The sequence below is a fragment of the Cervus canadensis genome, chromosome 21 (assembly GCF_019320065.1).
Source record: "Cervus canadensis isolate Bull #8, Minnesota chromosome 21, ASM1932006v1, whole genome shotgun sequence".
In the NCBI taxonomy this organism is placed as follows: Eukaryota; Metazoa; Chordata; class Mammalia; order Artiodactyla; family Cervidae; genus Cervus; species Cervus canadensis.
In genome coordinates, this window is record NC_057406.1 from 28446609 (window position 1) to 28471939 (window position 25331).

At 37.4% G+C, this 25331-nt stretch overlaps 1 protein-coding gene across 2 annotated transcripts in view; it reads left to right on the forward strand.

Moving 5' to 3' along the window:
* AEBP2 (AE binding protein 2) overlaps positions 1 to 25331 on the forward strand; it is a 67036-nt gene that overhangs the window by 29020 nt on the left and 12685 nt on the right. For both annotated transcript variants that reach the window (XM_043440159.1, XM_043440160.1), the window contains exons 3-4: positions 4771 to 4878; positions 23188 to 23374. In XM_043440159.1, coding sequence (XP_043296094.1) covers positions 4771 to 4878; positions 23188 to 23374 — 295 coding nt within the window. The remainder of the gene's footprint in view (positions 1 to 4770; positions 4879 to 23187; positions 23375 to 25331) is intronic.

The window sequence follows — 25331 nt, forward strand, 5'->3', positions numbered from 1 at the left end:
GTGGAATTTTAAGGTTTCCTGACCTTTTCAAAGTGGGTGGATACTTAATCCTATAGTAAAAGTTAAACTTATCATTTAAGCACCTTTTTTTTTGAATATACCTTTTTTAAAAAGTCAGAAAAGTACTTCTCTAAAAAATAAAGACAAGCAAGAAAAACTTAATCTTTTTTGTTCAGTAAAACCGAATTGTGTTCTTGGGTTCATACTTCCATGCATGACTGGATTTTAGAAACTAGACCGAGCTATTTTGCTAGTCAAATTTGGAAGACCTGTGTCCTCTTATTACACATGTAAGTCTTGGTAGGACAGGAACTTCATCTTGTAGGATTTCAGTGGTTCAGTAAGATCCGTTAGTGTACTGTTTTTGTTTTTTTCCCTTGTCTTAACTATTTCTCACTTTAAAAACAGTTGCCAGAAAGAAATCTGTTTATCAGGGGTGCTCTTACACGTGTTATTTTTATTGAGTTTACTTTTGTATATGTTCTTTGGTGTGCTTGAGGCAAGAGGGCCAGAGGGATATTTTGGGGGAGGTGATGACAGGGTATTACTCTTTGGAGAGTTGAATGAGTTACCTTGATGTTAACATAAAATTAGGCTTGTAGACTCTCATGGTTACATTGAATGCTGCTAGGAAATGGGGTCAGTCTTAGGAGGTCAGTTTGAGTTTTGATTGCCAGTCTGATATTACTAGATTCTGAACACAACATGAAATTGGGCATATCTTTTGCAATAAATGAGAGATGTTTTTCCCTTGTATTGTGAGAGCTTACTGAATAGTTGTCCTCTGTTTATTAAATATCTTTTAACAGAGGAAATTGAAAATGTTAACACATTTAATGTGGCTAAAAATTACAGAATACAAAATTATAGCCTTCATCTTGAAAGAGTAGACTGATTAGAGACAAAATAATTAGATGTAAAAAACATTTACTTCTCTTTTATATGTTCACATTTTGTGAGAAACTGAGCTAATTTTTTTCTAAGAGCTTAAAGGAACCCTGAGATCATCCATTCAACCCCTTCCTGACTTTATTTTAGATTGTCTATCTCTTATTTAATATAAAATCTTTTTGTGTCATTTTACTACGGAAGGAATCTAATTATTTAGTAAAAGTAGGCTTTTTTTCACTCCCTTTGAGGATGTAAATTATATTGCTTACTGGCTCTATTTAGAGTATTAGGCTGATTTTACTTTACCAGTAGTAACAGAATTTTCCTTATACGTGCTTATTAGACTTTGTTAGGTTGTGTTCTATTATTTTGCAGTGAGTCTTAAAATTTACTTAATTTTTTGATGGATTCATTTATGCACTTCATGTATGATATGTTGGTAACCAGGTGTAAGTGCATTTATCTTTACTGTCACACAGTCCATCATAGGTGTAAAGCTTGTGGTGGTATTATGGTTTAGTCTCTCAGTTGTGTCTGACTCTTTTGTGACCCCATAGACTGTAGCCCGCCAGGCTCCTCTGTCCGTGGCATTTCCCAGGCAAGAATACTGGAGTGGGTTGCCATTTGCTTCTGCAGGGGATCATCCTGACCCCAGGGATTGAACTCAGGTCTCCTGCATTGCAGGAGATTCTTTACCATCTTAGCTACCAGGGAAGCCCATGCATACATTCAGATAAATACGCTAGTTCAGGAAAATTGACCAAAGTAAGGAGACTAGGACTATCCTTGGTTTGTACAAACTTCTTCATTTTAGGCCTTTTGGAGGAGACCCCTGATGGTAAAGCTGACCTGTTCTGACAGTAATGAGCAAGGTTTTCTAGAGGCGTTCTTAGCAGAAAGCCTGGACCTCCCTCTAACACTGAAATTTTAGACCTCTACATCTTACAAGTGAGGTCATTATAAATCTGAAGTTGGTAGTAGAAAAATATTCTTTGAATGGCCGTGTGCTGTTTTTTTCCTAGGACAGTCTGGCAGAAGAAGATTTGCAGCAGTTATTTTGAGAAGGGACCTCCAGTGTCTAATATAAACCCAAGTTTTCTGTTAACTAGTCCTGAGAGAAAATATTATCTTGCATTTTTGTTGTGTTCTGGACTTACAACAAGTGTGTACTCATAGCATCTATTTGGTGACAAATAGAGACTTAAATTAGTGGTTCTTTGAAGATTGTGTAGCTGCAAAATATGAAAGGGCTGGATAGATTTTAGGTTGTTTACTTTTGTTCTGTTTGTTATCTCTAATACAGCCTGTTTTAACTAAGCCAGTTTATCATGAAAGACTGGACTATGCACCTCAGTGTTCTAATTAACATAGTTAGATCTTAATTCATTTTAAGATAGTTTAGAGGAACCATGTCAGATTTTGTTCTTGAATAATTCCATTCATATTGAACTCCTGTAATGTTTGGTTTTCAGTGTTAATTTTTACAATGAGAAAGTTTCTAAAAATGGAGTATAAAAATGTTTTTCATATGTTATTTATACAGAAAGTCTCAGGTCAAATACCCCTTTGTCAGATTTTGGACTGGACTTAAGGAAATTGAGCTTTTTAAAGATTTGTGGTTTTTGGGAATACTTGATAATGGATTTTTAGTGCCCATTTTGTGTATCAAGATTATCCTTATGCAAGTTTACTTCTCCCCTCAGAGTAGTTTTCAGGTATTAATATTCTACCCGAATGTAGCTAAACATAGTTTGCTTTGATCTCTTTACACCTATCTCATTTCCTATAAAATTCACTAGGTTGAAGGTTACGGTTTTTCTTTGAACCTGAAGGTGTTGCTGCCCTAATAGTGTTACTAGACATTATTCGATCTAGAAGGAGAGACCATACCTGTTCACACTTGAGGCTATTATCTGATGGAATCACATAGCCTGTAATTGCCTCCTATTAGTGTTTGTTCTGGAGAAGGCAACGGCACCCGACTCCAGTGCTCTGCCTGGAAAATCCCGTGGACGGAGGAGCCTGGTAGGCTGTGGTCCATGGGGTCGCTAAGAGTCAGACAGGCCTGAGCGACTTCACTGTCACTTTTCACTTTCATGCATTGGAGAAGGAAATGGCTACCCACTCCAGTGTTCTTGCCTAGAGAATCCCAGGAATGGGGGAGCATGGTGGGCTGCCGTCCAAGGGGTCGCATAGAGTCAGACATGACTGAAGTGACTTAGCAGCAGCAGTGTTTGTTCAGAGGAAAAAGAATTAGAAATCAGGCATGGTTGTTTCTCCCAGCTGTAGCTGTTGGGTAGGGACAGAAAGTGAGTATTTGTCTTGTTGTTTCTTTGAAAGTAACTCAGCACAGGTGTTTCTTAAGAGTTATAACAATTCTTTTCTGTTAAAATTTTTTTTGCATAACTGAGATTAATTTTGTTCCCAAATACTTGCTTTAGGACATACCTGTTTATGTATGACTTGTGAAAGCATTTTAAACCAGTCTGTTTATTACTTGGATTGAAAATTTAAGACTGAGTCTTCGTAGTCTTGAGTTAGGAAATTGATAGGATTGATAGCCACATATGATTATTAAACACTGAATTAGTCTTGACAGCATATTGGTGTGCCTTTAAAGACTTGTCTACATTCATTAAAAAGTGGCTTTTAATTTTGGGAACTTGAGGAATCATTTTATAAACATGTACTAGGGTCAGGATTTTTTTTCTTTTTTTTTTTTTTAAGGAATTTTAAATACCAAGGAGGCAATGTTGTGACATCATATCTGCGTTAAGAAACTAGCAAATGCTTTAAGCACATCAACAGCAATAACAGTGTTGTCTCGTTGTGAAATGGTTTTGAGTAAAAATTGATCTCAGTTATTTTAGACTGTTTTTTTAGACTTCTAAAAATTTTCTTTTAAACTTACTGTTTAGTGATTGTTTCCTCAGTCCTGTGTTGTATCTTTGTTTTGTTCTATATGCAGTACGTTACAATCTTCAAAGTGTGGCTCTGTTTATAATTGTTGTAACCTTAGAAAAGAACAGAGCCTATAAATGGTTCTTTGAATGTAATGGTTATTGCAGGTTCACACTTCTTTTACTGATGATGGGGAGCAGTTTTCAGTGTTCAGTTTGATAAAAATAGAATCAGTCAAAAAAAATTGGTATCTCAGTGGTAGGAAGATGGTAAAAATCATGTTGGTTGTTAACCCAGTCATACTCAGTTGCCCGAACCCAAGAATGTGGGTATATTATTACAGAATAACTGCTGTCCTAGCTTTTGCAACTGTATTAATTTTAGCATCTGTATTAGATTTTGCTTCGTAATCAAGACAATTGGAAATCATTTTAAATAAATCAAAACAATGTAAATATAATATAAACATATTGGTATGCATATGAGAATAGGAAATCAACAGCAGCAAAATTATAATTGGAAAATTTGTTCACTCATTTTTTGAAGGTGAAACTATCAGTATCTACCAGTTGACTGTTTTGATTTATTGCTATTGTTTCTTTATACCTTTATATATTCCTAATATTTACAGTTAGTACATGCTTGTTTCTTCATTAATACATAATGTAAATTATGGTCCATCGTTCTAATTCTTAGCACTATATTGTTAATATTTTGTATATTTCCTTCTGAATGGCTCATTGGGATTGGTATATCAGTTCCTTATTGAGGGAGTGGACAGCAGCCTTAAAGGGGAACGGTTAAAACTGCCTCATGTGGGAGGTTCAGAAAGTACCTACAGTAAGCGTTTTGATTGACTGGTACATTCAATGTCTCTTTGTCGATTGAAGACTTGCAGCATGTTTACTTGAATTTACAGGGAATAGAAGTCCCTGTTGAAAAAGGTGATGAAAATAATTATGGCTCTTCTGTTAACAGGTGTTTGTTTGCTTATGGAAAGGCTGTAAAGTATATAACACTCCATCAACCAGCCAGAGTTGGTTACAGAGGCACATGCTGACACACAGCGGAGACAAACCTTTTAAGGTAAGTAAGTGTATATGAGTTTTTTTCTTAACTTCAAGCTGACATGTTTCTTAATAGGCATACTTTCGTGCTCCTAAAAATTTTTTCAAAGAACCATTTGTTTTAATATTCCTGTAGATGCATGCGATTTTATAAAGTAGATGAAGGTAAAGATAATTTAATCTGACTTTTATAATTTGAAGACCAGAAAAACGTCAGTGTGAAGGTAGGGTCTTGAAAACAGCTAGTGGGCGGAGTAGCACCTTGAATGGGTGTCTGAAATTGCTGGGCTGTCCTTAGTGCCTTGTGCTCTGATTGTGTTCTCTCAGTGTCATGGGTTTCAGCCTTTTAATTAGCGAACAGTTCTGATTATTACATGGAAAAATTTTGAAATTGTGGAGCATTAAAGGATTTGATTTCTTTCTCTCACTTTGAGATCGTGTTACTAAGCTTAGTCATAAATTACTGTGTCAAATAAATGTATTTGGGGAATTCTGAGCAATGTCATGTAAAAACCGTTTTTCGTTTTATCCTCATAAAAAGTTAAAATATTTTGCTTTCTAACTATGGAAAGCATATACCATAGAGCTGAAAAGTTAGTCTTTAAAGAAGTTTGGTAGTTGTTAAACACAGTGTCTACTGGTATATATTAATAAACACTGCTGTGCCAGAAACTCACTTTTTGGGTTTCATTAGAGAAGGAGGTAATTCATGTGCAGGTGTTTTTTAATTACTTAATTTTATTGGAAAAGACAATCATTAACAATTTTAAGAAATTTTAAAGAAAAAAATTTATATTCAGAAATCTTTCTACCTTTCTTATTTCTTATTTTCTCTCCCCCAAATGTATAACTGTTGTTCTTAATTACTGGTGAATTCTTTATGGAACTACAAGTAGATTCATATGTAGTGTTGTTATCCTTCTGCTTATATAGCATCTAATAAACCATATATTCTCTGTATCTTATTTTTTATATAAACTTTATATTTTAGAGCTAGAGCAGTTTTAGTTTTACAGAATCATTACAAAGATGAGAGTTCCTTTATGTCCTATACCAAGTTTCTCCCATTATCAAGAATTCTGTTGTGTGTGTGTGTACCTCGCTTGTGTAACATGCTTTGTAGTAGAGATCTTTTCATATCTGTTCATAAAGAACATTCTCTTTTTAACAGCTTCATAGTATTCCATCGTGTGGCTGTGGCAGTTCATTTAACCAAACTTGTATAGCTGCTTGGGTTGATTTCAGTCCTGTGTTGTTGCAAGTAGTGCTGCAGTGGCGGATCTTTGAACATATATCATTTTGTACATGTGTAATTATAAATGTAGGAGAAGTTCCCAAAATGATGAGAGTGGCTGGATCAAAAGCTATATAACCATTAGTAATTTTAATAAATACTGCCAAACTGCCTTGCGAGGGGCTGTGCCTTTATCAGCTATGTTAGAGTGTCTGCCTTCTTCACAGCTTTGATAAGAGGGTTTTGCCAAACTTATATTTTTGCCAATCTGATAGATGAGAAATTGCATCCTGATGTAGTGGTTGTCCCATCAACTATGCTGCCCCCCCCCCCCCCGCCCCCCACCTTAAGATTTATTTTGATCTTCCCTGGTGGCTCAGTTGGTAAAGAATCCATCTGCAATGCAGGAGACCTGGGTTTGATCCCTGGGTTGGGAAGATCCCCTGGAGGAGGGCGTGGCAACACACTCCAGGGGTCTTGCCTGGAGAATCCCCAAGGACAGAGGAGCCTGGCGGGCTGCAGTCCATGAGGTGGCAAAGAGTCAGCCTCGACTCAGTGACTAAGCATAACACAGCACAGCACAAGATTGATTTATCTTTTTTTGACTGCTCTGGGTCTTCTTGCTGTGCAGGGGCTTTTTCTTCTTGCGGGGAAGGTGCGGGGGCGGGGCTACACATTGTTGCGGTGTTTGAGCTTCTCATGTGGCTTCTCTCTTGGAGCTGGGGCTCTAGAGCACAGGCTTAGTTGTTCCACCGCTTGTGGGATCTTCCCGGCCCGGGAATAGAACCTTTGTCCCCTGCAATTGGCAGGCGGATTCTTAGTCACTAGACCACCAGGGAAGTTCCCAGCTTGTGGGATCTTAAGTTCCCTGACCAAAGATTGAACCTCCCCGCCGCCGCCAAGTAAAAGCGCCAAGTTCTAACCACTGCACTGCCAGGGAATTAATTCCCTCCCTTGATGTAGTTTTAATTTGATTTTCCTTTATTATCAGTGAAGTAGGCCATCTTTTCATATGTTTGACCATTTGAATTTCTTTTTCTTTATTCTCTTAAAAATAGTCTTTTTGAGCTTTCTGTTGGCATGTGTGTCCTGTAACATTGACCTCCTAGTCTTCCCTCTTCTCATATTGCAGGTTCTGGCCCTCATGTGACCTGGGACAGTTTTTTTAACTTCCTGTCTAACTTGTAGCTGGTAATAGTGGTTACCTCATAGAACTGTACAGTATGTAGTAAATGTAAGAGCTTACTGTTAAAGTAAGAGAATCATTTACTTTCCCACTGTGTTCCTTTCCATATATTTTTCTTAAGGCAGCCATTCTTTTGCTGGTTGGGTATGATGTTCAAGTTAATTTCACAGTCCATAGAAATGGATTTCCCCCCACCACATCTCTTTTTAAAAAGCTGTATAAGAGTCTCATTGAAGAGGGGGAAAGAAACTGTCTTTTTAAAGGGTGTGATTTAGTGAGGCATTGTTCTGTAAATCGTAGGAATCATTTGAATCAAAAAAAGCATTTATTGATGTTTGCATTACATAGCATTGTGCTAGGCATTTGGAAAGCAGGGTGAATAAGAATGGAAACCTCTGTCCTTTAGAGAACTTGTTTTCTTTAGGTTTTTACAGATCTAAGTAGGTTTTAGTAATAAAATGTCTTCAGTTCAGCACAGTCGCTCAGTCGTGTCCGACTCTCTGCGTCCGACTCTCTGCGACCCCATGGACTGCAGCACGCCAGGCCTCCCTGTCCATCACCGACTCGCGCAGCTTGCTCAAGCTCATGTCCATCGAGTCCGTGATGCCATCCAACCACATCATCCTCTGCCTTCCCCTTCTGCCTTCAGTCTTTCCCAGCGTCAAGAGTCTTTTCCAATGAATCAGTTCTTCACACCAGGTGGCCAGAGTATTGGAGTTTGAGCTTCAGCATCAGTCCTTCCAATGAATATTCCGGACTGATTTCTTTTAGGATTGATTGGTCGGATCTCCTTGCAGTTCAGGGGACTCTCAAGAGTCTTCTCCAACACCACAGTTCAAAAGCATCAACTCTTCAGCACTCGACTTTCTTTATAGTCCAACTCTCACATCCATACATGAGTACTGGAAAAACCATAGCTTTGAGTAGACAGACCTTTGTTGGCAAAGTAATGTCTCTGCTTTTTAATGTGCTGTCTAGGTTTGTCATAGCTTTTCTTGCAAGGAGCAAGTGTCTTTTAATTTCGAGGCTGCTGTCAACCACCTGTAGAGATTTTGGAGCCCAAGAACATAAAAAGACAAAATCATTGATTTGCTGTCATTCAGTTGCTAAGTCGTCTCTGACTCTGCAGCCCCGTGACTGCAGCATGCCAGGCTCCTGTGTCCTCCACTGTCTGATAAAATGCTAAGTGCCAGTAAATGTACGTCAAAAGTTCCCTGGAAACATGGGTTAGTGACCAATTAATGGGACTGGGAAAGAGTAGTAGAGGTTGAGTGGGAGTTGACTACGGAGAGGGGATCATGTGATGATTGTTGAGAATCATCCTATCTCTTTGGAGACAACTCCAAACTCCCTTTGGAAAATATTTTTTTAGTTGTAACATACCACTATGTACATTAAAGTGTTTAAAGTCCACTTAAGTGTTCCATATGTTTGTATGTACCTGTGTAACTACCATTCTGATGAGGAATGTTTTCAGTAAAACAAAGCTTCTTAATGCCCCCCTCTATCCTCTACTCCTTCCCCTAGACCAGATTATGATTTCTATCATCTTGACTTAGTTGTATGAGCTTTTGTGTCTGGCTGTTTTCACTCAACAAAAGAGCAGTGAGATTTGTCCTGTTGGAGGTTGTTACTCTTATTTAGTGGTTACGTTGTGTCTGACTCCTTTGTAACCCCATAGACTGTAGCCTGCCAGCCCCTCTCTGTCCATGGGATTCTCCAGGCAAGAATAGTGCAGTGGGTTGCCATTTCCTTTTCCAGGGAATCTTCCTGACCCAGGGATTGAGCCCATGTCTTCTGCGTTTCAGGCAGATTCTTTACCGCTGAACCACTGGGTAAGTTCTCTGTGTACCAGTCATTTAAAAAATAGTTGCTGTGTAGTATTTTGGTGTACAGTAAACCATAGTTTATTCTTTCTCCTGCTGATGGGCAAGTTGGATGTTTCTGGTCTTTGGCTGCTATTAACCAAGCTGTCTTAACATACTCTTCCACATGTCTTCTGATGGCAGATGTACTTATTTCTCTGGTTGTATAGTTAGGAGTGGAATTACTGAGTCACAGATAAGTGTATATTTAGCTCTAGAAACTACAGACTCTTTTCCAAATTGGTCATACATTTTATGTTCCCACCAGCAGTGAATGAGAGTTAATTTAGTTGCTCTAGATCTTGATATTTGCCATCTTGTTAATTTTAGCCACTCTGGTGTCTATTTAGTGGTATCCCGTTGTGACTTTAATTTTTACTTCCCTGATGAGTAATGATAGGTTGAACACATTTTCAAAGGCTTTGGCTATATGAATTTCCTTTTTTGGGTGAAGTGCCTATTCAAACCCTTTTTTATTTTACCTAATGATTTGTCTTTATTATTATATATAAAATTTTATATATATTTTGGATATAAGTACTTGGACCAATATATGTATTGTGAACACCAGTCTGTCTTTGGTTATCCTTTTTACCTTTTCCTAACAGGATTTTTTGAAGAATAGTTTTTAGTTTTAGTGAAGTCTAATCTATCATTTTTTTTATGGTTAGTGTTTCTTGTATTCTGTTTAAAAAATCTTTGCCAATCCTCGGTATGTGAAGATGAGAGGAGGATCTTAGAGAAGAGTTCTGTCTTATAGTGATAGAGGAGATCATTTCAAGAGGTGTGTGTGTATATATCACTTCAGTTCAGTCACTCAGTCGTGTCTGACTCTTTGCGACCCCATGAACTGCAGCACACCAGGCCTCCCTGTCCATCACCAACTCCTGGAGTTTACTCAAACTCATGTCCATTGAGTCGGTGATGCCATCCAACCATCTCATCCTCTGTTACCACCTTCTCCTCCCGCCTTCAATCTTTCCCAGTGTCAGGGTCTTTTCCAGTGAGTAAGTTCTTTGCATCAGGTGGCCAAAGTATTGGAGTTTCAGCTTCAGCATCAGTCCTTCCAATGGATATTCAGGATTGATTTCCTTTAGGATGGACTGGTTGGATCTCCTTACAGTCCAAGGGACTCTCAACAGTCTTCTCCCAACACCGCAGTTCTAAAGTATCAATTCTTCAGTGCTCAGCTTTCTTTATAGTCCCAGCTCTCACATCCATACATGACTATTGGAAACACCGTCCCTTTGACTAGATGGACCTTTGTTGACAAAATAATGTCCCTGCTTTTTAGTATGCTGTCTAGGTTTATAATTTGCTTATCTTAATACTTACCAAGTATATAACTAAGTAGTTTTTACTATATTCATAGGTTTCGGCAACTATCACTGCTACTTACAGAAATACATGATTTTGAAAAAAAGACAAGCACAAAAGAGGAAGTGGATTATTTAGGGAAGAACATGCAGTTTCATATATTCAGTGATACTTTATGGTGGCAATTTGAAATCGTTAAAAAAATTCTGACTTGTAAGCTTGGACTGTCTAGAAATTAAGTATAAAAGCAATTGGTTGTAACATGTTGTCGTTCCATACTGTTATTATCTTACTATCTTTTAGTCTGGAATTCAGTTACTATAAGGAGTTAGATTATTTATTTTATCTTTTATATTTACCATATGCTTCAAGCATTTGCCAAGGAGTTCAGTTGCATTCCTGTCTTAAGCAGCATTGATGTTGGCTGCTCTGGTTTGGTGGTTTGTGTGTGGGATAATTGATAGATTCATCTTGATGAGGGATTTTTAGAAATGGACACTGTCTTTACTGAAAACATTTTAAGTTGTTAATTCTTTTTTTTTAAAATGTATTTATTTAATTGGAGGCTGATTATTTTACAGTATTGTAGTGGTTTTTGCCATACATTGACATGAATCAGCCATGGGTGTACATGTGTCCCCCATCCTGACCCCCTCTCCCACCTCCCTCCCCATCCCCATCCCTCAGGGTTGTCCCAGTACACCAGCCCTGAGCACCCTGTCTCATGCATCACACCTGGACTGGTGATCTATTTCACATATGGTAATATACATGTTTCAGTGCTATTCTCTCACATCATCACACTCTCGCCTTCTCCCAGAGTCCAAAAGTCTGTTCTTTACATCTGTGTCTCTTTTGCTGTCTCGCATATAGGGTCATTGTTACGATTTTCCTAAATTCCATATATGTGTGTTGTTATACTGTATTGGTGTTTTTCTTTCTGACTTACTTCACTCTGTATAATAGGCTCTAGTTTCATCTACCTCATTAGAACTGAGTCAAATGCATTCTTTTTAATAGCTGAGTAATGTTCCATTGTGTATATGCCTGCAATGCGGGAGACCTGGGTTCAATCCCTGCGTCAGGAAGATCCCCTGGAGAAGGAAATGGCAACCACTCCAGTACTCTTGCCTGGAAAATCCCATGGATGGAGGAGCCTGGTAGGCTACAGTCCATGGGGTCGCAAAGAGTCAGACACGACTAAGCGACTTCACTTTCACTTTCTTTCACCACAGCTTTCTTACCATTCATCTGCTGATGGACTTCTAGGTTGCTTCCATGTCCTGACTGTTGTAAACAGTGCTGCGATGAACATTGGGGTGCACGTGTCTCTTTCAGTTCTGGGTAGTTCTTTAGAGTGAAGCCTGGATAGAGAGAAGGCATGGAAGATAGGAAAAGAAAGGGCTAGTACAGCATTGCTGGCTACAACAGACGTGGCCATACACAGCCAGCAAAGCTTTTTCTTATTTCCTAGGTGTCTCTTGCTCTTCTCCTGCGCTCTGTCAGATGGAAATAAGTGTCTTAAAAAAGTCGTGCTTGCTTCATTTTAAGAAATTTGATTTTGAGAAGTTTAAATAGTGTAAATATAATCTAACATCTATTATATTTGACTTCTTAGCATATATGTACAAAGTAAAGAAATAAGTGGGATCATTTTGCGCCTATATGTAGTTAATCTTTTTTTTTTTTTTTTGGCTCTGCCACATGGCTTGCGGGGGGGGGGAATCTTAGTTCCTTCACCAAAGATTGAGCCCATACCCTTGGTAGTGGAACCATTGTGTCCTCTAACCACTGGACTGTCCCCAGGGAATTCCCTAACCTGCCTTTTTAGTTTTGTATTGAACATCATTTCAGATTGTGTAATATTTCTGTGTAATAGTTTCCCAGTATTTTATTTAATTATTCCTTGATGGGCTTTTTTGGTCCAGTTTTTCACAATATAACCTATGAGGTCATTTTTATACACTACTTTTGTGAGCTAATATAAATTCCTAGAAGCTGTTTGGCTAAGTCAAAGAGTATATGTCTAGGCTTGCTTTTGAAAGATATTGTTAAATTCCTTCTGCAGAAATACATACCAGTTTATACTCTCACCAGCAGTGTTAGAATATAGTAGTGCCTGTTTCCCAGCAGCCTTCTTGAGGCTTGTTATTTATTCCCTTTTATTTTGCCAGTCTGCCAGTGTATGGTAATACCTTTCTACTTACATACTGTGCAGATACATATAATGTAAATACAGTACAAATACTTTTCTATATATTCACATTGTTTTTTCCCCTATGTTAGTTAGTTTTGTAGTTTGTTAGTTTTAGGATGGAAAACTTTTTGAGCTTACTCATTATTGTTTTTTATAAAGTAGGAAAAATATTTCCCTCCTGTGATAGGAGTTAAATATTATCCCCATTTTGACCTTTTTCTAAAATGCAAATTTTTTAAACTTATAATTTTGAAAAATTTCAGCTTGCAAAAAAGATGGGAGAACTCCCATATATTTCTCTCTCTCACATGTATGTGTAAAGAACTCCCATATACCCTTCAGCCAGATTCACCGGTACCATTTTGCCACATTTGCTTTCTCTCTATCCATCTCTCCATCTGTCTTCCTCCCTCCCATCTCTCTCTCTGCTTTCCTCCCTAGTTTCTTGCACGCACACATTTCACACACTACACTGTTTTTGAGGAGCCGTTTAAGAGGAGCAGTATCCCTAAATTCTTCAGGGTGTGTATTTCCTAAGAACACTCATTTTATATAACCTTAGTACAGTTACCAAGATCCAGAAATTTAACATTGATGCTGTTAGCTATTCAGATTTCACTGACTGTCCCAGTAATGTCCCTCATAGCCATTTTTTTCTCTTTGTTTGGAATTCAGTTGAGTATCATGCATTCCATTTAGTTTTCACAGCTTTTTGAAACTTACTTTCCTGAGCCTTTCTTTGTGTTTTATGGCAGTAATATTTTTGAGGAGTATAAATGTTTTATTTTGTAGTGTATTCACTATTTGGGAGTTATTTGATGTGATCAGACTCAGTTTGTGTATTTTTGGAGAAAATAAAAAGTCTCACTATTATCACTTCAGGGGATACTTGATGAGAGTTTGTTCCACCATAGATGAAGTTACCTAGCATCACTTGGTTAAGGTGGAATTTCCAGGTTCGCTACCACAAACTTTTTATTTGTACCTTTACAATTAATCAATTATTAGAGAGATACTTTGAACCTATATAAGTAATATTGTTCCCCATTAGAACTAGTTTAGTATCCATTGATATTTCTTGCCTGAATCATTTATTACTATGAGGGTTATTACAAAATGAGTATGTTTCTAACTTTATTCCCGTCTGAATTTATTAGTTGATGCTCTTATTTTCAGAGCTTTCTACCCACTGTTCTATCATCTAGCTAGAGAATGGGCTCATGTGTTACGTTATTCTTAAGCTTATAATACATGGCTATCATTTTGATGCTCATCTAATACCGATTTTTATATATTGAATTTTATCAGTTTTTGCTCATGTGTCTTCTGGGGCAACTGTCTGAAAATTAAAGATTCAGATGATAAGAGTCCCTTGGAGTTTTGGTAATGGCAAAGGTTAGAAACGAAAGGTCCAAAAAGACCTAATTGAGTTGATATGGGAAATCAGTGAAAGTCACGGACGTGTCGGTTAGGTTTAAACTGAATTTTATGTTTCCTATACTTGTTTTGCACTTGATGATAAAAAAGTTAATATCATATGAAAATAATCTTCTTAGCTCATTATCATTTTCTAGTTTTATAAAATCATACTCCTGAAATAGTTTTTTTCTTTTAATAATGTTTGTCTTGTGTAATGAAAATGTAAAAATTATTCCTTGATAAGCAAACCCCTCCCCCCGACATTCACTTTGTCTTGTATGTATACCCCTGCTTTGTATGTGCTGTTACAGTTTGTGTGAGGGGAGTTGCTGCTGCCATTTCATTAAATGTCGTGAAACCTTTTATTATTAAGGTTTGAAAAACATTCAGTTCAGTTCAGTCACTCAGTTGTGACCCCGTGAACCACAGCACGCCAGGGCTCGCTGTCCATCACCAACTCCCGGAGTCCACCCAAACCCATGTCCATTGAGTCGGTGATTCCATCCAACCATCTCATCCTCTGTTGTCCCCTTCTCCTCCTGCCCTCAGTCTTTCCAAGCATCAGGGTCTTTTCAAATGAGTCAGCTCTTCGCATCAGGTGGCCAAAGTATTGGAGTTTCAGCTTCAACATCGGTCCTTACAGTGAACACCCAGGACTGATCTCCTTTAGGATGGACTGGTTGGATCTCCTTGTAATCCAAGGGACTCTCAAGAGTCTTCTCCAACACCACAGTTCAAAAGCATCAGTTCTTCTGCGCTTAGCTTTCTTTATAGTTCAACTCTCACATCCATACATGGCTACTGAAAAAACCATAGCTTTGACTAGATGGACCTCTGTTGGCAAAGTAATGTCTGCTTTTTAATATGGTGTCTAGGTTGGTCGTAACTTTCCTTCCAAGGAGTAAGCGTCTTTTTATTTCATGGCTGCAGTCACCATATGCAGTGATTTGGGAGCCCCCAAAAATAAAGTCAGCCATTGTTTACACTGTTTACCCATCTGTTTGCCATGAAGTGATGGGACCAGATGCCATGATCTTAGTTTTCTGAATGTTGAGCTTTAAGCCAACTTTTTCATTTTCCTCTTTCACTTTTATCAAGAGGCTCTTTAGTTCTTCTTCACTTTCTGCCATAAGGGTGTCATCATCTGCATATCTGAGGTTATTGATATTTCTCCTGGCAATCTTGATTCCAGCTTTGCTTCTTCCAGTCCAGCGTTTCTCATGATGTACTCTGCATATAAGTTAAATAAGCAGGGTGACAATATACAGCATTGACACACTCCTTTTCCTATTTGGAACCAGTTTGTTGTTCCATGTCCAGTTCTAACTGTTGCTTCGTGACCTGCATACAGATGTCTCAAGAGGCAGGTCAGGTGGTCTGGTATTCCCGTCTTTCAGAATTTTCCACAGTTTATTGTGATCCACACAGTCAAAGGCTTTGGCATAGTCAATAAAGCAGAAATAGATGTTTATCTGGAACTCCCTTGCTTTTTCGATGGTCCAGCGGATGTTGGCAGTTTGATCTCTGGTCCCTCTGCCTTTTCTAAAACCAGCTTGAATATCTGGAATTTCACAGTTCACGTATTGCTGAAGCCTGGCTTGGAGAATTTTGAGCATTACTTTACTAGAGTGTGAGATGAGTGCAATTGTGTGGTAGTTTGAGCATTCTTTGGCATTGCCTTTCTGTGGGATTGTAATGAAAACTGACCTTTTCCAGTCCTATGACCACTGCTGAGTTTTCCAAATTTGTTGAAGAATGTTGAAAAACATTACAATGTGTTAATAGTACTAGGATTTTGAAGTTCTTTTAGCTCTTCTCTGGTCTTTATTTTTAATGGTGATTTTCATTCTCCTTGATCATTTGGTATTAAGCTTTATCATGGCTAATTGACCTCAACTTACCGAGCTCAGTAGTATTTTACTTAACCAAAGAAAATAAAAATTAGTCATACACAGCATGTTTGATGATGGTTTTGATTTCCATTTTGCCAGTGTGACAGTTATTGTCTGGACAAATTTGTATAGTGTGGTGGAAATTACATAGTTGTACTTTTTTAGGTAGGCTCCATAGTTTTCTTTTTCTTCCTACACATTTCTCTTCTACTCTAGTATTTCTGTTTACTTTGAACACAGTACTTGTAGTCACTTAGTTGTCATGGGCTAATACATTTATTATAGTATTTATTATAACTTTTCCTCAGCAGTTAGTCTCCTGCAGCTCAATATGATTGTGTTCTTTCGTAATAGTGAGATCTGAATGACATCTCATTGTGATAGAGTATTGCTTGAAAAACTTAAGACTTTCTTTCAGACCTGATATATGAAATAGCCAGTCCTTTTAGGTGTTTTGGAGTCAAGAACCTAGCCTAAATTGTGATAAAGAAATTGCTATTATATCCTCATTAACTGTGCATGTCTTACAGTTGTGCATACAAGCAGATTGTGGTAATTGTTACAGGACACAGTGATGCCAGTCTTATTACATCAGTCACTGTGATGGGTGATGAAAAAGTTCCTTCTTCAGTTCCTTTGTAACGTGTGTGATAATGGTAGTTGATACTGATAATTTAAAAAATCTTTTGCTTTTTCTCTCCAGTTTTATTGAGATATAATTGACAAATGAAATTCTAAGATATTTAAAGTGCACATTGTGATGATTGGATATGCATTACAATTGTGAAAGGATTCTGTCCATATAGTTAATTAACACATCCATCACCTTGCATATTTATAAATAATACATATTTAAAATTTTAATATATATATTAAATTATATATGTGTGTTTGTTTTTGGGGGGGGGGTGAGCATATTTTACTTTTCAACATTCTCTGTAATAATACAAGACTTTAAGCACCCTGTTCTGCCTTTAATTCTCCTTTGCCTTTTTGTGTCTCTGTGTTTGAAGACTCATTTTCCCTAGGCTTGGCAGCCAGATTTTAGGAAGTTTCCACTGACCGAACATGGTACAGTTTGAGTATAAATAAGGAAAATAAGTGTAATGAACATGATGATACTGACAAACAAAACATGATTCCTTAACACACACACCCCTACCCACCCACCCACCCATGAAACTAATTGGTCACTGGTGGAGAATGGTAGGGATCTGGTTATTTGGAAATCTAAGAGTCTTGAGGTCATTCTTTCTTGACTATATGAGCTGTGCCACTGGGTATTCAAATTCTGGGGCCTGAGTTGTGCCCATGACCAATTAAATTAGAATCTTGTTGATGTGCTGCTAGTCGCTGCTTTATTTTAAAAAATCTTTCTGGTGATTTGGATGTGCACCCGTACTTAAGAATTCTTTATGTAGCTGTGATAGATCTTTGTGCTGCATGCGGGCTTTCTCTAGTTGGGGCGAGCGGGGGCTACTCTCGTTGCAGTGCATGGGTTTCTCATTAGGGTGACTTCTCTTGCTACAGGACACAGGCTCTAGGCGTGCAGGCTCAGTAGTTGTGGTTCATAGGCTTAGTTGCTTCACAGCATGTGGAATGTTGTTGGACCAGGGATCGAACCCATGTCCCCTGCATTGGCAGGCAGATTGTTATCCACTGTACCACCAGGGAAATCCAAGAACTTCTGTTTACAAAGTTTTCCTCTTATGAGGGGACCCTGTAAGAGAAGTTCCACTTATTACAACACTGGGTGAACGTGATTAGTTACAAAAACTGATAATTAAACAACATTTCTCTAGTAAATGAGGATTCCAATTCAAAGCTCTTTGAAAGGAGGGGAAAAGGCACGGGGAAGAAAGATGGATGCTCTGTTTACTTTGTGCATGTTGCATATGGGGTCTCGGCTTTTATTAACTTACTCTTCACTCTCTGGGACCCCTCGATCCCACACTTGCGTGTTCTTCATCCCTGCCGACACTCAGCGGCTGTCCCTTTGCAGTCTGCTTTGCTGTTCTGCCTCGCTTCCGGGTGTTGGAGACTGCTGTCAAAACTCTCACCTAAGTGTTTTTATCTTACCAAGTTCTTAGGTTTTAAATGCTCAGTATATTCTGATTACTCCCAGATGTTTACATCTAGCCCTAATTTTCCCTCTTGGATTCCAGAATAGAATATTCAGCTTGGATGTCTTAATGGAGCATTTCGAACTTAATATGTACAGAAGGTTGGTTTTCCATTTCAACCATGGTTCTGTTTTAGACTCAGTAAATAGTAAGATCTTCCATCCAGTTACCCTGACTTTAAGAGTCCTGCATTGTTCTTGATTCTTCTCTCAACTTCTTGTATAGTGCCCCCACATGCACTCCCAAATTCTACCAATTTACTTGCCTCTCAGTGTATTCTGAATACTGTTACTTAACATTCTGCTCTTTTATTATTCACCTCCCAGTTCATCTTCTAAGGTTCCCTTAGTTATTGCTCTTTGAAATCGTTGGTAACTCCTCCGTCTCTGTAAATGAACATCCATCTTCACTGCTGCTGCTGCCGCCAAGTCACCTCAGTCGTGTCTGACTCTTGGCGACCCCATGGTCTGCAGCCTACCAGGCTCCTCTGTCCATGGGATTTTCCAGGCAAGAGTACTGGAGTGGGTTGCCATCGCCTTCTCTGATATTTCTTAGCATGATGTACAATATCGTATCTGATACCTATCTGCTTCTGTCTTACTCATTCCTTTACTAGACCTTCATAGGAGTTGTGTTCCAGCCAAATACTGAACTACTTGTACATCTCAAATGGATCTCCTTTTGCCCTCCTTGTGGTTTTGTATAGGCTGTGCTTTCTACCTGAGGATGTTAAAAACTTTGTTTTGGAAAATTTTTATTTTACAGAAAATGTGGGAAGATAGTACAGAGAGTACTCATGTACCTTTACCCCATTTGTTTCCCCTGATGTTATCATCTCACATACTGTGGTACACGTGTCAAAACTAAGAAACCATCATTTGTACCTGGAGTTTTTGTTTTCTTTTACATCACTTGCTAATAAATACTCCTGTATCTTCTGTTCTCTGCTCTGTTTCAGTCGCCCCTTGTAGATTTTTATAGCACTTACGGGAGTGTGAATATGATTGACAGTCTTGGTGCTGCTTCATTCAAACAAGTCTGTTTGGAAAAACTGTCATTCCATGTTTCAAACTTTATAACAGCTACATGCCCACAATAGCAGCTAACAAATGTTTCAGTGGATTTGGAAGATAGAACATTTAAAACACTCGTTGTCTAGTGACCAGTTTTTCCCGATTGTTCAAATAGATTTTTTTTTGAATAGCACCATGTGTGGCAGCTTGTGGTCAGTGGTCATTGTTGTATGTGCGGGTGAAACATTGACTATTTGAACAGTGAAATGACTCAACACCATGAAATACTTGTGTTAAGACGAGTGAATGCAATAAGACCATTTGAGGTGACAGATTTGTCTCTCAGCTTGTTCTCTGTGATAAACACTAAATGAGTGGAATATTGATTAGTGACATTTAATATTTTTCTGTTAGGGTAAATGAATTTGTATTCTAGTGAAAGGTGTGTGATTGTATTGTATTTGTCTTCATTGAAAGTGCTCTTTTCTCTCATTCTAAATTCTCATTTACTTTGTTTTCTTTTTAACATTTGTTTTTGATTCTTTGTTTAGTTTTTGGTTTTAATTCTTGATTGATGGATGAATAATCAAAACCAAAGAAAAAACAAGTTTCTGTTAGAATTCATTTTCTGAGCATTGAATCATTGCTGATTGAAATAAACTTGAGATATTTACTCTCTTAGTTCTAGGTAGTACCAGGGCTTATTTTTTGCAGTTTTGAAGGAACCTGGGACAGAATGAATCTGTCAGCCTATTTGAATCCTTGTAATTAAGGATAATCCTGGGTGGATCCGTATGACAAATCCCTTGAAATTTAAACCTGGGGACTTGACTCTGAACAGTTACTGTCACTGCTGCCTTAACTGTAGTCAAGTAGCAATTCTAAAATTTGGAATGTGGATTTTGTCCATAAATTTGTTTGAATAACCAGTACTCAACCAAGAATCTAAGGGTAAAGCTGTTTTATTTATTGCATTCCTTGAAGTATCTGTCACATGGGACACAAAATATGTAACTGACACAAAGTATGTTTTTTTGGACTTCACTGTTGGTCCAGTTGCTGAGACTCTGAGCTCCTAATGCAGGGGACCTGGGTTCAATCCCTGGTCAGGGAACTAGATCCCATCTGCAGCAACTAAGACTCAGTAACAGCCAAGTAAATAATAAAGTATGTTTTTAGAATAGGTGTTAGAAAATACAGGGGGTGATATCTTTTAAAATGGAAAAGCAAGAAAAATAAGTACTGCATGTCTTAGTCTATGGCAGTATTGTACAGTTTAATAGAAATAACGTGTGAACTGAATGTTATTTAATATTTAAAATTTTTCAATGCTGTGTTAAAATAGTTAAAACAAGTGAAAATGAAAATAATTTAAATAACATCTTTGACTTAACCTATTTGATCATTTCAGCCTCTTGTCAATATACATAGTTATTAAGATGTTTTGCATTTTCTGGTACTAAATCTTCCAAATTTGGTGTGCAGTTTATACTTGCAACACTTTTTAAAAATTTTGAACTAGCTGCATTTTAAGGACTCTGTAGCTCTTTGTGTCTAATGACTAGCATGTATTGAGTGTGAAATTAACTCTTCAGGGTGATTCTCCTTCAGCACTCTTAATTCAGGCTCTGAACACTTGGATCTATATTTATTTTATTTTTTAACCTTTTTTTAATTGAAGTATTGTTAATTTGCACTGTTTGGTGTAGGTATACAGCAAACAGATTCAGTTATAAATACATATATATATATATTCTTTTTCAGATTCTTTTCCATTAAAGGTTATCACAAGACATTGAATATAAACAGTAGGTCTTTGTTGTTAATCTGTTTTATACATAGTAGTGTGTGTATGTTAATCCCAGTCTTCTACTAATTTACCCCCTCCCTATCTGCATCTGTGTTTAAATTTCACAAAATTTGCAAGTGGAAAAGTAGATTCACACACTCATGTTTTCCAACCATATTTAAATTTTTTTTTGGTATTTAGAAGGAATTATCAGATTTTAAATTAAAATGGTTATTAAGAAAATACAAGTGAAAACCACAGTGAGATACTACTTTATACTCACTAGGATAGTTTTAATAAAATAAAGGAAAAATGACAAGTCTGGGCAAGGATGTGGAGCTGTCCTTATAAACCTTGTATTTGTTTGTAGGTTGTGAATACACGAAATACCACTGAATTATATACTTTAAAATGGTATGTTATATGAAATTCACCTCAAAAAATTAATAAAATTAAATAAAAACAAAGATTCAGTTTCTTCTGGTAGCGTTATTTATAGTGTAAGTAGCAGCGTCTGACTGGTGGCTCCTGTCGTAGCTAGTGGTGTTTTCTGGCAGTGTGATGATCTGCAGAAGATGGAAACTTTAAAAAGCATTATTCTTTTTTGGTGCTCAAAATATGTGTAGTAGGATTTTAGGTTGTAAGAATTTAGCAACCGTCAGATGCCCAGCTTCTTTCTCAAGGTCAGAATCTGTAGCTGAGCCTTCTGTGATGTAGGCAATCCGAGGACCACATTATTGATGAGAGTTGTAAGAATTAAATGAATTGTGAAGCCCTGAATATGGCTGATTGTTTCTTTTCAAGATTCCATAACTCTTTGTCCCTTAGCCTTGATGATAGTCCTTTGAAGTTGTCGCTTTTATCTATATATGTCTTGCTGATCACATTTAAGCACTTTCAGTGCGAAAAGTATCTCTCATCCATCCTTACACTTCTAGCATCTAATGTTAATAGTACTGAATATGGAATAGATAAGTATTTGAACTAAAATCTTAAGTCATCTTCTCTCTCTTAACCTACTGTGCACTTTAGAATGGTCAAAGATTTCTGTTAGCAATACTGAGTACCGTTGGAGCTCTTAACATGTCTCATATAGTGAAATGAGTAGAATGATTCTTAATGGCACTATGCAAGGGTTTTGCTGTGAAGTGTTTCAGCCAGCACTGATTTTTATCAGAATCTGTAAGCCAGTGTACTTAGAAATAGCTATGATTTGCAGGGTGCTTCTGGCAATGTATATATTCGTAAAAGTATATTCTTGTCCTCAAAATGCGTGGAAAAGATGGGTTGGGATAGATGATCTAATCATGATCTGAAAGTGTGAGGATGTTCCTCACAGGAGGGTGAACTCTTTTCATGTGGTCAGATTTAAAGAGATTTTGTGAATAAAGTTAGGATCTTTACTAATAGAGGGCTGTTGTCTGGAAGATCCCCTGGAGGAGGAAATGGCAACCTACTCCAGTATTCTTGCCTGGAAAGCCGCATGGACCGAGAAGCCTGGAGGGCTACAGTCCATGGGGTTACAAAGACTCAGTCGCTTCTGCGTGTGCGTGCACACGCACACAAACACACTCTCTCTCTAGAGGGCTGTATTGTGCTTTTAGAGGTTTGAAATGGTAGCGGTATCTCATCTGAAAGAATACACACACAGACACACACTAGAGGGCAGTATTGTGGGAACAGTGGAGTCTTGTGGTATTAATCTAGAAAAATGTAAGTTGAACCACCTGGGAATAATGTGTTCGATACATTTAGTGGCATACATGGCAGATTTGCCTGCTGCTTGTTTGGTTGTCAAGTCAGAAACTAAACAACTGGAATAAATCCCTGATGGAAACCCCCCAGCAATCCAGTGTGGATTTTGCTGTTTTTAGGATCACTTTTGGAAAATGTTTTAATTAGTAACATTCATTTCTTAGAAGACCTGAAAATATTATTTTTTAAGATCTAACTAGAAGTCTTAGTAAAATTGTAATTTTAGTGATTTCCAAACATTCTGCATCCATTGTTGGAATAGCAGTTGCCAGGAGACTTGGGTAGTTAAGTGGACCTTGTTTTCTCAGTTTTGCAAGAAGACTGTGGTGGTGGTGATTCAGTTGCTAAGTCATGTTTGACTCTTTTGCGACCCCATGGACTGTAGCCCACCAAGTTTCTCTGTCCATGGATCATAGATCCTTTCTGGAATTAGTTCTGTAGTGTTACTGATTTAATTCTGAAAATACAAAGTATCCACTCGTTTCTATTTTGCTTGCATCATATACAGCACCCCTGACATCCTTGTTTTTTTATTTAGTGTGTCGTCGGCGGCTGCAATGCCAGCTTTGCTTCTCAGGGAGGGCTAGCTCGCCATGTACCCACACACTTCAGTCAGCAGAACTCCTCAAAAGTCTCTAGCCAGCCAAAGGCCAAAGAAGAATCTCCTTCTAAAGCTGGAATGAACAAAAGGAGGAAATTAAAGAACAAAAGACGACGCTCGTTACGTAAGTATTTAATACACACAGTGTATTAAGACAGTGTATCAGATGGTTTAGTTTTATCTTAGGCTCTAATGCAAGTTCAGTTTCTGCCATTCTTCAACTCTGCTTATCTATTTTTGTTAATAGTGATGAACAGATAGGATCTTGGTCTGATCCTGTGAGAATTCAGATGTATGTTTTACCTCTAGTAGCTGAGGGAGCAGAAGTACATGTGGACTTATAGTACAAACTTTATAGAAGTAGATTTTGAGGGCTATTGTAGTTCTGAATTAAGACAATTTGAATTATGACAATGTTGGTGTTAATAACAATATTTTAGAAAATTTGAACGTGTTAAAGATTTAAACATCAGGTAAAAATAAAGTAACCTATCTAGTTCCAAAGTAGTGTGTGTGAATAAGGAAACTCAGTGTAGTCTGTGTCTTGGTGCTTAACAGTCTGCTGTGATGCATATGTGTAGTGTTTATGTGCTTAATTACAAGATTAGGAGATGTAGCCTCCATATTTAGGACAGGACATAATTAGATGTTTGTATACTTTTGAGCCACAGGAAAACAGTCTTTATTTTTGTGGTCTTCAAACAAAAAGTTTTTTATTATATAACTTATAAAGAAAAATGGCATTCAGTCTTAACTTGGTGTACTTACAGTGTATGGAGAGAACACTGCTAGTGTACACTGACAAGAAGGAATACTGAAAAACAGAAATGGGGGAAAAAAGAAGTCGTATTATTTTCTTCCTCATGCTAGTGGGTCATGACACACACCTGCTTTGGAGATATTCTTCTAGTTTAGTATTCTTGATTCTTTAGTAGTGGGCACAAAATGGTTAAGGTCTGATGCATAGAATATGAAATTTGAGGGCTCTTTTTATTATTCCAAATTTAATTCAGGTGATGACCTCTGTGTTTGTTGAAACTTGAGTGAGGAGTGATAGATTTGAGTGATTTAGAGGGGTGAGTCATTGTTAATATGCTTTCTCTTGAGAAGGATAAGCTTATTTGGAGAGATGGAGAAAGTACATATTTTTTCCACCAGTAGCAGCAGGTGAAGTAGGAAGGGGATTTGTTTCTTAGCATTCGGTAAAATCATGACTTTTTTCCTCTCATAAATAAATGTGAGTTTTAAAAAACTGATTTCCCATTGTCATTGCATTGTTAATCTTGTGGGTTCTGTTAGTTTATTACCAGCTGGTTTTCTGTTTATCTCCTTTTGAGCAAAAATCCAATGAGAAAAGAGCTATTCCGGTTGCTTTATTGAGTATACCACCTGGTACATGTGTGTAGGTGTACTGAGAACTCCATGAGTAGTGGAGACAATTTCAGTCTACCCATGTGTTAAGTCAGAACAGTGGTAAATCAGCATATATGTAATTTAGAATATGATGTACCAGGAAATTAGGCTGTTTCTTTTATTGTCGGTAAAATTTAATTTTTTATTAAGATGATATTGAGATATTTTACGTGTATTAGAAAGCTCCACAATTGTAAAATAATAAATGCACTTTCCTTACTTTGAACAGTGTTATTAGGAGTAGAAACAACACAATTTATAGTTATTAATGGGATGAAAATAGAAGTTTAAAAAATGATCTTATCAAATCTTTAGTGTATAACTTTGTTGTGATCATACTAAAAGATTGCTTACTCTAGGTTTGTCCATTTATTTTTTTAAAAAATGATATAAGCGTATCAGTATAAATTGCATTATGGCTTAAGGCATTTTTCCTATGCATTTATTTTACTCATCATCTATAGCTATTGCATTTCCATTTCTCAAATTAGGAAACAGACTAAGAAAGATCAGGCAGTTTGTGCAAAGTCACATAGCTAATAACTGATGGGATTGGGAGTTTGAAAGAATTTTGAAGTACTCATTGGCATTTAAATGTATTTATAATTTTCTTAGATTATCATTACAAGAGTCACTCGTAATCAAGAAAATGTTTGTCAAAAATTCCA